The following is a 17196-nucleotide window of genomic DNA, read 5'->3' on the forward strand; positions in this document are numbered from 1 at the left end:
ACACCAACTAACATAAATAGAGCAGCAAAAACTTTACATGGGTCCTTTAATGGATCGTTGTATTGTAAAATCACAGCAAATTAGTTTTATATCAACAAAACAATGACAAAAAAGGAAATGTCAGGATACAATTCAATGATTTGTTGGAATGTCATTATCTAATACCCTCCATAAATAGGCCTAACTACATTACTGGTTACAAACTAATTAATGAGAGCACAGATTATGTTTTACCAGTTCAGTTGCAAATTACACCTATTGAGAGAAATCTTCATGGTCAAACAAAAACATTAAGGATAAGGACCTCATGGTTAAGCGAGGCACTGCAGCATCACTAATTCTATTCTTGAAGTAATACATATGCGTTTGTTTACCCTACAAACAAGTGACCCCCCAAAAATACTTGACAACATGTCAAGTAAACCTGTTATTTCACACAAAGGCAATTTTCCATTGAGTGGAATAAGTTGAAATTCTGAACATTCAATGTATATTTGTTACAATTATTTTGACAGAGAACTATTGGTTCAATATCACACAAGGAATCAATGCAAATGTTTATCGTGGAAGATCTAAAGGCTCATTATATTCCTTCACTCAAGAACAGCATATGAAATATGAAATCTGTATATACAGTATGTGTATTGTTTTTAGAGAAATATTGGACCAATTAAACATTATGATTGATTCAGCTTCTTCGGTAAACTAAGAAATAAGTTAAGAAAAACATTTAAAAATGTCTACTGGATGGTAAAATCAAATACACAATCCTTTTGTGCAATTGAATGGTGAAGGAATAAGCTAAAACGTTCCAGCCACCATTGGAATGGACCCTGATTAGCCTAACTACGCTGCATTCCTGATAAGCTGTACTGAATTCCAACAGCTTATGATTCCGTCTTGTAATAGCATTTTGTTTACCAGAGCCAACTGTCCAGGTGTTGGAGACAATAACAGGACTGCTGGAGGATAGATGACAGCTCTCTGTAACTCTGCTCTCTCCAACCAGGAAGCAGTCGCTCATTGTTAAGGGCCTGTAGCCTGGGGGTCCCCTCTTTTAGAACCTGGTACAGACAGGGCCATCTGCTCTGTATCCTAAGCCTGGTTCGACGGTCTAAAGTAATGCCGCGGACAATCTTTTTGGCCCTTAGCTCCCGTAATGCTGGCAGATTAAGACTGGAGAAGACCAGACCACGACTAGGCGACACATCCAGGAACTCTAGAGACATGGACTCCAGCGTGTAAGATATACCAAGGTTTCGGAGTGGCACCAGGATATGCAATGTCAAGGACTTAAGGTTGGGCAGTGACTTGGTCAGGGTCTGCAAAGTGCTTGGGCTTACTCCTTTGAAGACCCAAAAGTACTTGAGTTCAAGGACACGGAGGTGCTGGAAATGAGTAAGGAGTGACACTGATGTCTCAGACCAGTCAAAGTGCAGGCGCATCTTGGTGATCCGAGGGCAGCTGTGGGAAAGTTTTCCCAGTAACACCTGAAAGTTAGTGACCTGGTCCATCTTGATCTTGGTAATGCTGTCGTGGTGGGAATTGGAACCAACCCGCAGGTCCAGTGGTTCCAGTAGTGTGAATGTCCAGTTCAGGTCCAGATGACTGAGATCCCTGCAGTGGACATTTTCCAGGAGGTCGGAGAGAAGCTCCCCCCATTTGTTGCACTGGTCCCCCAGGTCAAAGCTGGCTTTTAGGGTGAGCAGGCTTGCCCCACGGGATATAAGGTGGTGGGTGTAGTGCTGAACCCATGCTTTCCAACGCTCAAACTCTCGGTTGGACACCAGCAGTCCTTCCTGTCCAAGGTGGATCACCCCACGGCGAGAAAAGTCTGCCACTCTCCAAAGCTTCCCTGATCGCACAAGGCAACTCCAACTGGAGCATACAAGTGCAGAATTGCACTTGTCAACCTCACTCAGGAAGGAAAGCACATGGAGCTGGCATTCCACGGGCAGAAGATTGAAAGGAAATAAGTCATCCCCTGCTTTTGCCATTCTTCTTCTACTGACAGGGACAAGAAGCTTCTTCCTTGGGGACATGGTGTTCATTGGTGGAGGACAAAATCCCCACCAGGATAAGTCTGATTTAATTATGCCATATACATTCTGGTCCAGTTCTTCCCAAGTCTGAGAAAGATAATCAAGTGTTTGTCAGTAATCATCTAACGTTATAGTATACTATATAAATTATATTCTTAACCAAACAATTTAACCAATGCATACATGTCTGGTTACTGGTATCATATGTTATATTATGTTAATTGCATAACACGCATATTCCACAGAATGTGTAACGATACAGAGCGTTTGCTAAATATTTGCTGGCTAGGTTGCTAACCCGTAGCAAGAGAGCTTGTAGACAGACAGACAAATGACACCAACATCGTAAATGTTGAGCTTGTCATCGATGTGGCAACGAAATAATGGAACAAATATGTTTCGTTTTTCAATCTGCTCTAAATCTAAAGTTAAATACCAACTGGTGTGTTGTGCTAGCTAGCGTTATAGTTAGTTATACATTTCACGTACCTTGTGATGATTGTATGCAACAAAAGGAAGAGAAGTAGCTATTTGCTAGCAACCGTGGTCGTTTTTTCTTGTCTATAATTATGTTTAATTACATAGGTTACGGAGAATAAATGTCTATAAGAACAATTTATGTAAAGAAAGTATTGGCTAGCCAGCTAGCTTACAAGGTTAACAGCTGAGTTGTTGTTGAAAATGTCGTCATCAAATCGCGCGCAAGGTTCTTAAATGTTCATGGGTTTCAAGTTTGAGTAAGCAATGCGCAGGCTAATGTTATTTACATTTATATGGCATTTATAAAGCGCCAGGTACTGTGATGTTTTTTGTCTACAACAATGAAGTTAGCTAATACAACAGTTATTAAACTACATGCAGTCCTTGGTTTATCTAACAAACTGCCGTAAAATCAAACAATGTATATGTGTTTATGTCCAGACAAGCCCCCCCCCATCTTCGCCTGGTCGCCATCTTCAATTTTAAATGTTTGTTTTCTCTGACGTTTAAACTAATGGTATTTATATTTGTTCCGATCTCGGATTGCAGGATGAATCACGTAATAGTACAAACGCTTGAATAACAAAGTGAGTATTTTAGACAGTTTGTCTTATCAGCGACACTTTCTTTTACTGATATTTCATGGACTTTTTTTGTGGAACAATGTTAGCTTACTAACGTTAGCAAGCTAGCTAGCAATTGTTGTTGTGATGTTTTGCTGTAGCAATCGCTTGTTATTATTTAGCTAGCTAAGTGAGATAAACACACTTTCAAAAGCAGAGCAAGTAACGTTAGTACTAATGGCATGTATAGTCCTAACTTCTGGCTATTTAATTAGATGTGAAGCCTCTGCTAGGTAACCAGAAAACGCATAGCCTCTAAATCAGACCTCATGAGTCATGGGGGTGTTGGCATGCTAGCCTAACGTTAGTTACCCATTTATAATTTTTCAGGCATTAGTTAATTGATTATTGTGCCACATTACACTGGCTAGCACGACCCTATTTCTGCAGGTGCATTGCTTGTTTTGCCTTTCGAGAAAGACTAAATTAATAACCACGATGAAATGCAATGCTATGGAAACTCAAAGTTGACAAGCAACCACAAGATGGCATCATTTGATAAGCCATGAATTAGCTAGCTACAATCCGTTCAGGATCTCTGTTAGTTTTGTGGTGCCCCACTTTCTGCTTAATTTATTTGCTTACAGTGCCAACAAGTGCATTGCCTACAAGTCTTTACTCTCAAATCTGTTTGTTTCTTTGTTTAGGTCCAGAATGCATAGTGCTAAATTCTTGTCTATATCAACAGAAGATTAAACCACGCAAGCCTCCCCTCATCTTCACTCTGTAGATCTTCAAGCACAGATTAGAGTATATGCGCCTGACTCTGGCGTAATGAAGTAGATGGGGGAATCAAAGAACATGGTGTTGAATGGCAGGCGGCATGGCAGCAGATTCTCCAGTGATCTATCCATAACCTCGGCCAGGTCGCTGCGACAGAGCAAGGGCTCCTTTAGAAGCAGGAGATGTAGTCCACGTAAGTGCTTTCCTTTGGCAATGCTCACCACACAATTACAGAACCATAAATGACCCCTTTCAGCTTCATAAATAAATTACACTGCAGTTTTTCCTGTTTTTTAAATGGTTTAATTGTTCAAGTTTTTTGTCTCTCCTCATCTCCTCCCTCTCTCACCTCAGGTGTCAGCAGTTCTGCCCTAGAGGCAGAGAGACGTCATACCCCATCATCTGGTATGACTGCAAAAGAGCTCTGTGAGAATGATGACTTGACTACAAGCCTTATTCTGGACCCCTACCTCGGCTTCCAGACCCATAAGATGAATCGGAGGTTTGTTTCTTTCTGGCTCACAATTGTACACATTTGTCATATAATGACTTGGGCATAAGTAAGCAGCCAAAGTTACGAAATTGACTGTCTATGGTGTACTTTTAGGTTTCGACCTGTCAAGGACCGACATAGACAGTTGAAGGAGGTGCTAGAGTGCTTTAAAAAACATGACAACCTTGAGAAGGCCTTCCATGCCTTGACTGCAGGGGACTGGTCAAGACACCACTTTCCGCACAAGACGAAGGCACAGGGCAAACTCTTCAAAGAGCATGTAAGTTATCTAGAAATATCCATTGTTGAGCAAAAAGCATGAACCATCAAAACGAAAATGTTAACACAATTTTTTTTTGTGTTTTGGCAGGTTTTTGTTTACCTACGAATGTTTGCAACGAACAGTGGGTTTGAAATACTTCCTTGCAATCGTTATTCCTCTGAGCAGAATGGAGCCAAAATTGTAGCAACAAAAGACTGGTAAGTATCCAAATTAAATTGTAGTAGTCTGCATTTAGTTATAACAAAATGTTGCACTAAGTATAGAGTCATTTTTACAAACTCAAATATTCCTTATTCACATTATCCCAAGGAAAACCAATGATAAGATAGAATACCTGGTGGGCTGCATCGCTGAGCTATCGCAGAATGAGGAAAGTGTGTTACTGCGACATGGAGAAAATGACTTCAGTGTGATGTACTCCACCCGCAAAAACTGTGCTCAACTGTGGCTGGGACCTGCAGCCTTCATCAACCATGGTATGCATACCTATGCACTTGACACCAACTGTATCTGCCTCATTCAACACACGTATACTATAATTAAAATACCAGTATTAAGAGACTAAACAAATGTTTTCTTGTTTTTCAGATTGCAGGCCAAATTGCAAGGTAAGTAATAATTATGCCTGCAAATCCAAGGTAATATGTAAAAAGGAAGTGAATTGTGGAAATAAATAACACCTTTTTCTGTATATGTTGTTACAGTTTGTTTCCACTGGGCGAGATACAGCTTGTGTCAAGGTTCTTGGGGATATTGAACCCGGAGAAGAGATCTCCTGTTATTATGGAGATGGGTTCTTTGGGGAAAATAATGAACTATGTGAATGTTACACATGTGAAAGGTATCATTAATTTATTGCTTAAATATCAAACTTGTTGTTACTTTATATGTAGAATAATGAGTCATACATTGACTAGGATTTTGAGATTTCACATCTTTATAATTTTTACTCCCTTCAGACGAGGTGCTGGTGCCTTCAAATCGAAGACTGGACAGCCTACACCCACTCCAATTATCAACAGCATGTATGGCCTGAGAGAGACAGACAAACGTCTCAATCGGCTGAAGAAACTAGAAGACAGCAAATGCTCTGGCAGTCAGTTGGAAGGCTCTAATATGGATCCAGACTCTCAGGAAAATCATGACACACATCCATGTAAGTGCACCTTTGAGGTTGAGCAGGGATTGACATTAATGGTTGCCCTATTTCCTAGACTAGGCCAAGTGAATTGAGCAGTCACACAAGTTGAGCCTGCTCTGTGGTTGCCCCATTGGGCAACAACCAAATAACAAAGAATTCCAGAAGCCTGAAACTTATCGGTTCCTCCCCATTGTTTAAGTGAACGACAGACAATTTAGGCATTTATGGCAGCTGGGCAAGTTGTGCTGGGCAGGAAATTCAGTACATTTTCTGTGATAACCAACATACAAATAATTTGATTAGTGATTTTTCTGATTCCTCCCCTGTGTGTAGGAGAAAGGCATTTCTGCATGTAAAAAGATATATTACATTTATTTATTTAATTTTTTGTTGTTGAAATTTTTTCCCCTTTTCTCCCCAATTTCGTGGTATCCAATTGTTTTAGTAGCTATCTTGTCTCATCGCTACAACTCCCGCTCGGGAGAGACGAAGGTGGAAGGTTGAAAGTCATGCGTCCTCCGATACACAACCCAACCAAGCCGCACTGCTTCTTAACACAGCGCGCATCCAACCCGGAAGCCAGCCGCATCCAACCCGGAAGCCAGCCGCACCAATGTGTCGGAGGAAACACTGTGCACCTGGCTACCTTGGTTAGCGCACACTGCACCCGGCCCGTCACAGGAGTCGCTGGTGCGCGATGAGACAAGGACATCCCTACCGGCCAAGCCCTCCCTAACCCGGACGAAGCTAGGCCAATTGTGCGTCGCCCCACGGACCTCCCGGTCACGACAGAGCCTGGGCGCGAACCCAGTCTCTGATGGCACAGCTTAACCACTGCGCCACCTGGGAGGCCAAGATTACATTTTCGAGATCAAGTTTTTGTCATGTGCATAAGTACAGTGAAATACCTGTCTTGCTTAGTCTTTCCCAACATTGAAGTCAAGTATGACAAAAACAAAATAGAAATAAGAAGAACCTGAGAAAGTAAGTAAGCTATATACAGTCTTAGTTCCAGGGTCAGGTAATTTACAATGCGTAGGGATACTGGAGTGGTAGGGTTAGATATGTATAGGGGTAAGGTGACTAGGCATCAGGATATATGATAAGCAGAGTAGCAATATGTACTGTATGATGATTGTGTTTGAGTGCGCGTGTGTGAGAAAATGAAGTGTGTTGGTGTGTCAGTTTGAGGATGCATAGAGTCAGTGCAAAAATAAAATAGAAGGGTCAATGCAGATCTTCTGGCAACTAAAAAATACTCCTGGGCTACTATTGGTCAATTATAACACTTACGTGACATGCTGTACTTGTATTAAGAACTGTAACATTTTATGGTACATACTAATATTATAATACATTGAAATTTTACAATGATTGTATGTAGGTTGTCCTGTTTCTCAAACATTTGAATGACTGTTCTGATGTTATTTCTTCTTTTCTGTTCACATCTTAGCAGTAGGGAGGACTGCCCGCTCTAGTGTGACAAGGCTCAGTGACTCACAAGCTCTAAGCAGGCAAACTCTGTCCAAAATGCCTATCCCTACCTCATCGTTCAATCAAAGACACTCAAAGAACTCCGTGCCAAAGAGGCTAAAATCAAAGTCCATAAAGCCTTTGCTCAAGTTAGGAAGAAGGTGTCAGGTAACTGCCCACAAGTGCCCCATTGAGGTGGAAGCTATGGGTTTGTGCCTTAAAGACCCCACAGAATCTGTCAATAACAGGGTCTCACAAAAGAGAGAGATGGATAAGAAAGGGCCCGTGCAAGTGGTGGGAACAAGGGATGGTCTTGAGCACTATACTGCGAAGGAAAACCATCAGAAATCAGTGAAAGATGTTAATAGGTGCCCTGATGGTTTAGCATGCACTCACAGAACTCGCAGTTCAACCAGAACATCAGTTGGCACACAGGAGTCTGACAACATTAAACTTGAACCAAACTTGCCACCCATCCACTGCAGTGTGGTTAGTAAGACCAAGCCTATGGACCTTGGAGATTGTGTCACAGACAGTCACTGCATGAACAGCTCAAGCCTGGATATCAGCTGTCCAAAGACTGAGAACTGTCACAGATATAAGCAAATGATAAAGCAGGAAGAGCACTCTTTCCGACCAGCATCCCTTCTCAAGGAGGAGGTTTCAGACCTGCACCATACAGCCTGCACCACAGACATAGCTGATGGCAGGAAAGAGCTGCAAGGCCTGCCTGATGGTCATGAGCCCTACAACCTGTCTAAGGGAGACAAGCTTCTCCACCTTGGAAAGGGGAAGAAGAAACAGCAGATTACGCGCTATGATTCCCAGCTGATCCTAGCCAACAACAACTCAGGTGTCCCCAAGTTGACCCTGCGGAGACGAAGGGACAGCAGCAGTAGGATTGAGCCTGGTGATGCAGACCCTGTCAAGTCCTCCAGCTCCACAAAGACCAGCATGAAATTTGTTAAGGACCATCATGCAAAGACCAAGAGGAGTTATTATGCAGCCAGACTGAGTAATGGGACTTTCAGTCCTGTGGACCACATCCGCTCCTCCAAACATGGCCTCAGTCCTGTGGACCACATCCGCTCTTCCAAACATGGCCTCAGTCCTGTGGACCACATCCGCTCTTCCAAACATGGCCTCGGCCCTGTGGACCACATCCGCTCCTCCAAACATGGCCTCGGTCCTGTGGACCACATCCGCTCCTCCAAACATGGCCTCGGTCCTGTGGAACACATCCGCTCCTCCAAACATGGCCTCGGCCCTGTGGGCCACATCCGCTCCTCCAAACATGGCCTCGGCCCTGTGGACCACATCCGCTCCTCCAAACATGGCCTCGGCCCTGTGGACCACATCCGCTCCTCCAAACATGGCCTCGGCCCTGTGGACCACATCCGCTCCTCCAAACATGGCCTCGGCCCTGTGGACCACATCCGCTCCTCCAAACATGGCCTCGGCCCTGTGGACCACATCCGCTCCTCCAAACATGGCCTCGGTCCTGTGGAACACATCCACTCCTCCAAACATGGCTTCAGTCCTGTGGATCACATCCGCTCCTCCAAACATGACCTCAGTCCTGTGGACCACATTTGCTCCTCCAAACATGGCCTCAGTCCTGTGGACCACATCCGCTCTTCCAAACATGGCCTCAGTCCTGTGGACCACATCCGCTCTTCCAAACATGGCCTCAGTCCTGTGGACCACATCTGCTCCTCCAAACTGCATATTCAGCTGCAGCGTGAGCAGGACAGCAGGAGGCTCAGCCAGTATCACCATGGTACTGGGCCCTTCACGGGTATAGTAGAGAGGGAAGCAGGGGAGGTCTTTGGGCCGACTGTAGCAACATTTGGGATGCATGATGACACAGAGGAAGACTCGTCCTCCTCTGAAGAAGAGGATGAAGACGACGTCTCTGACTCTGACCATGAAGAGTTTGACGATTTCATTCCACTTCCACCAACAAAACGCCTCCGCCTCATTGTTGGTAAAGACTCTATAGATATTGATATTGCATCAAGGAGACGTGAAAATCAGTCACGCACAGTCAATGCATGAGCTTTATGGATCTTTATTTGACTAGTTGATTTAAGTCAACAAAACAAAAAAATCCCATGCTGTTGTAAAATGTTAACTATTTTTGTACATGATGGAACTTGATTTGTTATTCATATAGTAGAATGTGTATATTTTACATAGCATATGTGTAGGCCTTTATTTTTATATCTTCAGCTTTATTTTGTACAATTGTTAATTATATTTAAAGCCTTTTGTTGTTTGTGGGGTAAACATGCTAAATTTTGCTTCACTGACATTCACAAGAATGGAACCTTTTGGGAACACACTTGATGTGCATTTGTCCGCATGGCAGTGTATACATGCATATAAAATAATGTGTTTTATATATTGTTTTGAGAGTTTGAAAGGAACAGAATTGTTTCTTGCTGGAAGTCTGTGAAAATGTGTTTGACTTCCAGTGATTCCTGGAAGCTGGTCTGTGACATTTTTGACCCATTTTTAATAATTCCTTCATTAATCAAAATGTCTTGGTGATTATGTTTTATGTTAACTTTTCAGTTTGTGAAGAGAGATTTTCTTTTTATTCTATTCATTTCACAAAGTCACTCAATTCTCAAACTGTATCACTTCTCAGTCTCCGTTTTAACAATCACAAACTGGCATTGGTAGTGTAGATAAACACTTTGAAAATCAGATTTTTTTCTTTGCTATTTTGTTCACCATGTGTTCATCTGAATGACTTTCTGTCTGCTGTGCGTGAATGATGTGCATGTCTCAACTTCATAAATTGCTCTATTTTTTTTTTAATACTAGGTTGATTTTAAAGTCGGTTGTACAACTTTGGTGGACCTGTCACTGTATGCTGTCATTCGTAGGCTACTGTCTGTGGTCTTGATTAAGCTACACTACATGGCGAAAAGTTTGTCGAACATCTCATTCCAAAATCATGGGCATTAATATGGAGTTGGTCCCTCCTTTGCTGCTATAACAGCCTCCACTCTTCTGGGAAGGCTTTCCACTAGATGTTGGAACATTACTGCGGGGACTTTCTTTCGGCGTTCCAATTCATCCCAAAGGTGTTCGAAGGGGTTGAGGTCAGGGCTCTGTGTAGGCCAGTCAAATTTTTACACACCAATCTCGACAAACCATTTCTGTATGGACCTTGCTTTGTGTATGGGGGCATTATCATGTTGAAACAGGAAAATACCTTCCTCAAACTGTTTCCACGAAGATGGAAGCACAGAATCGTCAAGAATGTCATTGTATGCTGTAGCGTTAAGATTTCCATTCACTGGAACTAAGGGGCCTAGCCTGAATCATGGAAAAACAGCCCCAGATCATTATTTCTCCTCCACCAAACTTTACAGTAGGCACTATGCATTCGGGCAGGTAGCGTTCTCCTGGCATCCGCCAAACCCACGTTCGTCCGTTGGACTGCCAGTTGGTAAAGCGTGATTTATCACTCCAGAGAACATGTTTTTGCTGCTCCAGAGTCCAACTGCAGCAAGTTTTACACCACTCCAGCCGACGCTTGGCGTTGCACCTGGTGATCTTAAGCATGTGTGCGGCTGCTCGGCAATGGAAACCCATTTCATGATGCTCCTGACAAACCGTTATTGTGCTTCCGTTGCTTGCAAAGGCAGTTTGGAACTCAGTAGTCAGTATCTCCTCGGTTGCAAAACTATTTTTATGCGCTTCAGCACTCAGCGGTCCCATTCTGTGAGCTTGTATGGCCTACCACTTTGCAATTGTTGCTCCTAGACATTTCCACTTCACAATAACAGCACTTACAGTTGCCCGGGGAAGCTCTAGCAGGGCAGAAATTTGATTAAATGATTCGTTGAAAAAGGTGGCACCCTATGACGGTGCCATGTTGAAGGTCACTGAGCTCTTCAGTACAGGCCATTCTACTGTCAATGTTTGTCTATGGAGATTGCATGGCTATGCTCAATTTTATTCACCAGTCAGCAATGGGTGTGGCTGAAATAGCCAAATCCGCTATTTTGAAGGGGTGTCCACATACTTTTGGTCATTTAGTGTACCCTTTTGAGTTGCTTGTATAATGTTGAGAATTACAGTTGAATTTCATATATATGGCTGTGCATTCTATAACTTAATGTATGTAATTCTTAACATTTATCTCCATGTTTAATTGTTTTTCTACCTCAGAAAAAAACTGTACTAAACGTGTCCTTATTTCTGGTGAATGTAGTTTATATAATGCAAATCACAAATGCTTGTTTTTATTTTACAGTTTTAAGTCCTCAAATTAAAAGTTTCTTCCAAGTGTTTTGTCTTCATGACCTGCTGTGCTAAGCTGCTGTTTATTCGGGACGTTCTCTTTTGTGGTATTTAACTAAGGACGAACATTCTGTAACTTTCTAAAATCAACTTGTATTAATCGCATGCACCGAATGCAACAGGTGTAGACTTAACCGTGAAATGCTTGCTTACTAGCCCATCCTAACAATGCGGAGTTAAAGCTGCAATATGTGCTCTATTTCTGTGCGTCCCGTTCTTAAGTTTCGTTTTTGCGTCTTACTTTCATTTTCGTATACCAGCGTCAAACATTTTTTGGTTATGGAAAATATATTACACAGTGGTTTAGATGGTACGTTGATTCTCTACACTATACTTGCTTGTTTTGTCACAACTGAAATTAGGCGAACTATTAGAGTTTTTGCAACCAGACAATGACGGAGTGATTTCTGCATAATATATTTCATGGTTGTTTAGATGGTACAATATTACATTCATAATAGCTGCCCCCCATAAATATCCTATTAATTCACTTATTATAGGTTTCAATCCAAACATTTTATGCAGATGAATGACTAGCTGAGCTGACTAAACTCCACTCCATTGTGAATGAAGCTTCTGGTGAACTCCACCAATGGAGCATAGCAGAGGCCAGGCTTTGTGGAATTCAGCTCTGACCACATTGATTCGTCCAAGGTCAATACGCTAACCTTGTACCTATGTTTGTCCATTGGTGAAATCCACACTTTTACAATAAATGTTAATCAAATACAATCACAGATTGCTCATTGCAGTTGTTCTAAGATGGCAACTCCGTGCAAATGCACATGTGCCAATTGAATCTTAACAAGGAAATAGTTGATGTTTGTATTTGATTATGTTCATTGAAAAAGCATGGATTTCAGCAAACAGAGGCACACAACTACAGAGGACAAAAAGTACAAGGTTAGTGGTTCATAATACATATTTTTAAGTATTGATCATGAAAAACGTCATCACGCACTGATTTTTATCTGCAACAAGTCAATTTCGTGGAAACACCACTGGTAGGAAAATGTGTATATTTTCTTCATGCGTATTCTAGAATATTCACACGAAAAATGTTGCCAATTGGATGAACACCTAGTTTATGGCTGCGCCTGCATTCTTTGAAAACTGTATGAGGTGTCTTGAAATAATATGTAGCCTTTTTAGTTAGACATTAAAGACATTAACCATGTTTCCATCCAACCATTTTAAAGATGATGAATGTCCTGACTCATAAAAAAGTGTACAACAGGCCTTATGGAAACATCAAATTTGTCCGTAAAATTTCCCAACGTCGACAAAACAAAATGCTCGACTATTTTTCCCAGGGAAATAAATTATGCGAACATTTAGGTGGAAACACTTTTATTTGCAAATATTGATAGAAAAACCATAATGTCGCAGTAAACGCAATGATGTTTTAGCCTACTACGACATGGAAAAGTATGAAGAGTTCATAGGCATGTGCAATAAATTATTATGAATTTAAATTATTAAATAACTTCAACTTATAGTGGTTAAGTGCACAGTGATGAGCTTCATGCTAATTTCCAATAAATATTGAGGGTAGGCGATCATTTGAATGATTCTGGTGACACGATGATCGGTGCTTGGCTGCCAATTATAGAAAGAAAACAATGCAACAGTAAACCTTTCGTCCCCCACGAATGATGCAGCGCCCCCCATGGGGCAATCAATGTAATTTTGTAGATGCCGAATCTCTTTGGCAAGACGCATCGTTCACCGAAGTTTTGTCAAAATCGGGCCAGTGCTGTCTGAGATATTTCGTGTGAAGAACACACTAACGGATGAAAACAGATCCATAGTTCCCTCCCCGATTTCATTGTGGGGGACAATTGTCTTGTTTTTATCCATATTTTGACATATAGGCAAGGCTTAACCTACTCTGTCCACTTTATCACTTTATTTTTTTCAATTCTGTACATAAAAAAGTTAGCGCAAAAGAGATTTTATTGCACTATGTCATCACACACAGCATTTTATCAGCTAAAAAGTAAGTTTGATGGAAATGCCACTCTGGTAGGAAATCAAATGTATCATATCCAATCTGTCGCCAATTGGATGGAATACTCGCTACCGATACTTGAGAGTGGGACAATGGGACAAAATAGCATTTGAAGTCTACTTGGGTACACAGACTTCACCTCAGCAGCTCAGCTTTTCCCATATTAAATTGCCATTTTGTGCACACTGATCAGCACAAACATTGCATAGTCAACACATTTGTAGGAAATGCATTGTGAAAATATAAAATCCCATCTCTCATTGAAGTAGAAGTTGTTTTAGAGAAAGATAATTAGTCAATCTTGGGTAACAATAGCATAATACATAGCATAGCCTAATGTAAACAATATTTTGGTCAGGTTTATCATAGCACCACAAAATAATATTTGTGATCAGCTACAAGAAGGCCTTTACCATGCATGGGAAATGGTGCTGGGCTGTCTCTATTTTGCTCCTAAAAGGACGTGCCTGTGCCAACCAATGAGGTAAGAGAATGGGTGTGGTAGTATGACGTCTAGATGCAAACCCTACGTGCAATCCGTGCAACCCCCGTCGATTTCAGCCTATTGACTGGTGTAACCAGTAGTGTTTCTTCAGTCGATTCACTCCTTGACATTTAACGGTCTTGTCTACTCTGCTGTTTGAATAAACCCGAGACGCATATTTTCTAGATTGATTAAAAACACATTGCTTGAAATCAAATTTGAGTATTTTTGTCGAAGCAAGCCTGATTCTACATTTCCTTTTATCTAATTAATTCAAACTGTAGGTTATTTAGTATTAATTTTAAGACAACATGAAGACGAAATTCATCAACGGGGTGTCATCCTCCCCTTCTATGTCGTTGGGTTTGTTGATCACTGAAAACGCACTTGAGGTGCAGCCAGATACTGAGGATGAATGCAAGGACATCATCCGGCCGGATGAGCCCGACCTGGACACGAAGCGCAAGGCATATTTATGGTGCAAAGAATTTCTCCACGGTGCGTGGAAAACGGTGACAGAAGAGGACTTTCAAATCAGCTTAATAAGGTAAATATAATCTTTGAGCCCAACCATTACTTATCAATATTTAATTTTCATACATTACACAGAGAAACCGTTATTTGCTGCGTTTGCAAATGCATAGCATAGCTTTTTCTCTCCCTAGTCATGATGGTGTGGAAGACCAAACCTACCATAATTATAAATAAATAAATGCTCACATGAATAGATAAATAATTCCACATAAATAAATGAGCAATGAAATACATAAATACTGACCAAAATGCATTCATTTTTCTCTACATATCTGTATGTATTCAAATATTTATTAATCTATTATATAATTATTCACACATTCATTGTATTAATTTATATATTTATTAATTTAGGTATTTCTCCCTCCAATATGATAATGAGGGGGTGTCAATCAAACATCTGTGGGTGGTATCTAACACACCATTGGTTGATCAATTTCATTGTGTGTTGCTTTTTTCTGGCCGATGGTCCGAAATGTAAACAATCAAACTACACGCATTTGAGAGATTTACAACCGGTAGATAACTACAGTAGCCCACTTCTTCTGACAAGTAGGATGGCTGCAATCAGGCGAGCAGTAGCCAGAGACTTGGCAGTGCTGGCTAACGCTGCTGAAAACAACACCTCTCCAGATTACCTGCTTTTCTGTGTGGAGGTGTAACGGAGGTTAGCTCTTGTGAACTCCTTACAGTTCTCAGCCATTAGCTACGCCCACATCTGCCTCATGTGAACTACAATCCGGACACTGTGTTTTAACATTTAAAAACATCAATAATCATTGCTTGCAGTACGGCTTTGGAAGCATATGGCCCTTATCTTTCATCAGCGAGAAATAATCATTCAAATAAAAAAGATACACTTACTGTAGCAGTTTTGCACAGATCCATACAGCTATGGGTGCCTCCATCTGAGGAAACTACACTTCCCGAGTTACACTTACACGCTGTTGTTTGGAGAGTGCTAGATATCTAATAATCACAGGTGGTAAACCTCTTGTCTTCCATCTGTTTTCAGTAAACAAGTGCTGTAACATGGAGATATAACCATGTGGGAACACTAACCCTATTAAGGTCCGTCAATTTAATCTTTTGTGTTTAAAAAAATATTTCTTGGTAAAATGAAAGATAAGGTCCTTATGCTTCCAAACCCGTACCGCAAGCAATACATGTTAATGTTCAGACGAATCTTAACAATGCTCCCCCATACAGAAGACGCCTTCGTCCAATGACACTTATGTGTAATGTAATGGAACTGAGAGTCATGATCAAGGGCTAAATGAAGGTAAGAACGTACCATAACCTCACTCCACAGCTAGCTTGAAATGTCACAGATGGAGCTATCCAATTGGTACCTATTGTATAGCTCATTCGGTTCACACGTTGTCAAGCTGGCAGTCACATGTGTTGGTGAGGTATAGGACCCTCGTTCAAGCCCAGTCAGTGGAATGTTCAAGGAGGCAGCGCTATATGCTAAGCTAGCACACTGACCCTGGTTATAGAGGCATGCATCGAAAACTTGGGTCAGCTAGCTGTTACAATGGGCACAGAGGTGGACCCATTAGTTCTTTGGAGGAAGTTTCCCGACAAATTCACCAGAGTTCAGGTTATAACAGAGAGTCCTGGTGCAACACACCATATACAATCACCCTCTGGTCCACCATAATCACACCGTTTTTCAACTGGTCATTCAGTACAGTATCGTTTCTGTTTAATTAAATGTTGAAAACTGTTCTGTTGTACTGAATTCACCCCAGGCAAATGAAATCGAGCAACGCTCTGTGACTGTTACGTACGTGCAAAAACAACATCCCACAAACTCAGGTGGAAAACAGGCTGCCTAAGTATGATTCCCAATCAGAGACAATGATAGACAGCTGCCTCTGGTTGGGAACCATACCCGGCCAAAAAAGAAATAGAAAACTAGAATGCGCACCCAAATCACACCCTGACCTAACCAAATAGAGAAATAAACAGGCTCTCTAAGGTCAGGGCATGACAGTGATATTGATTAACCAATGGTTTGCTAGATTCATGCATTTGCTTGACCCCCATCATCATCATATTGGAGGAAGAAATACCGAAATAAATATATGAAAATATAATATAAATTTATAAAATGAATGAATGGAAGTGTGACTCATTTAAATATTTTTTTTATCTATACGTGTGCATTCATTCATCCATTTATTTATCTAGTTATGTGTGTGTTCATTTATTTATTCATTTATTTATTTATGTGTGCATTTATTTAGGTATTTATTTATTATTATGGCATGCTTGGTCCTCCATATCATGGTGTCCAGTGGTATGATAGGGTTTAATAAACAGAGAATATGATACTGTGATAAACCTAAGTAATGTAATTTCAAATTAAAACGATTCCTTTGTCTATATGGGATTGTATTATGTGTTTTTGAATTTAAAGGCCCAGTGCAGTCAAAATTATGTTATTCCTGTTTTATATCATATTGTACAACAGCTGTTGAAACTAACACTATTAAAGAGTGAGAAAAGTGTTATTTCCTGATAGTTGCTGGTGTGAGTTTTGGTTTTCCATGGTGACATAACCATGTGGTAAATTGGTTAATA

At 41.1% G+C, this 17196-nt stretch overlaps 3 protein-coding genes across 4 annotated transcripts in view; 2 read left to right on the forward strand and 1 right to left on the reverse strand.

Annotated features, from left to right (window-relative positions):
- Nucleotides 1-44: 44 nt before the first annotated feature.
- LOC135524409 (uncharacterized) lies at nt 45-2745 on the reverse strand. The gene is made up of 2 exons (XM_064951914.1): nt 2532-2745; nt 45-2129 (listed from the first exon to the last, which is right to left on the reverse strand). The coding sequence occupies exon 2, from the start codon at nt 2049-2051 to the stop codon at nt 918-920; it is 1134 nt and encodes a 377-aa protein (XP_064807986.1). The 5' UTR covers nt 2052-2129; nt 2532-2745; the 3' UTR covers nt 45-917.
- LOC135524407 (histone-lysine N-methyltransferase KMT5B-like) lies at nt 2726-11566 on the forward strand. Of its 2 annotated transcripts, none has more exons than XM_064951910.1 (10): nt 2726-3109; nt 3834-4061; nt 4223-4370; nt 4476-4641; nt 4732-4841; nt 4954-5120; nt 5233-5252; nt 5349-5485; nt 5604-5800; nt 7239-11566. In XM_064951910.1, exons 2-10 carry the CDS (start codon nt 3929-3931, stop codon nt 9314-9316), a joined length of 3156 nt encoding a protein of 1051 aa, XP_064807982.1. In that variant the 5' UTR covers nt 2726-3109; nt 3834-3928; the 3' UTR covers nt 9317-11566. The 2 variants fall into 2 exon arrangements, with proteins under 2 accessions (XP_064807982.1, XP_064807983.1); XM_064951911.1 differs by having other exon boundaries at nt 3876-4061.
- A 2583-nt stretch (nt 11567-14149) lies between these two features.
- The window catches only part of LOC135524410 (choline kinase alpha-like), a 33162-nt gene continuing 30115 nt past the window's right edge, over nt 14150-17196 (forward strand). The window contains exon 1 of the mRNA XM_064951915.1: nt 14150-14620. Within this exon, the coding sequence (XP_064807987.1) occupies nt 14385-14620 (236 nt within the window). The 5' untranslated portion in view covers nt 14150-14384. The remainder of the gene's footprint in view (nt 14621-17196) is intronic.

The sequence above is a fragment of the Oncorhynchus masou genome, chromosome 31 (assembly GCF_036934945.1).
Source record: "Oncorhynchus masou masou isolate Uvic2021 chromosome 31, UVic_Omas_1.1, whole genome shotgun sequence".
NCBI classification, from domain to species: Eukaryota; Metazoa; Chordata; class Actinopteri; order Salmoniformes; family Salmonidae; genus Oncorhynchus; species Oncorhynchus masou.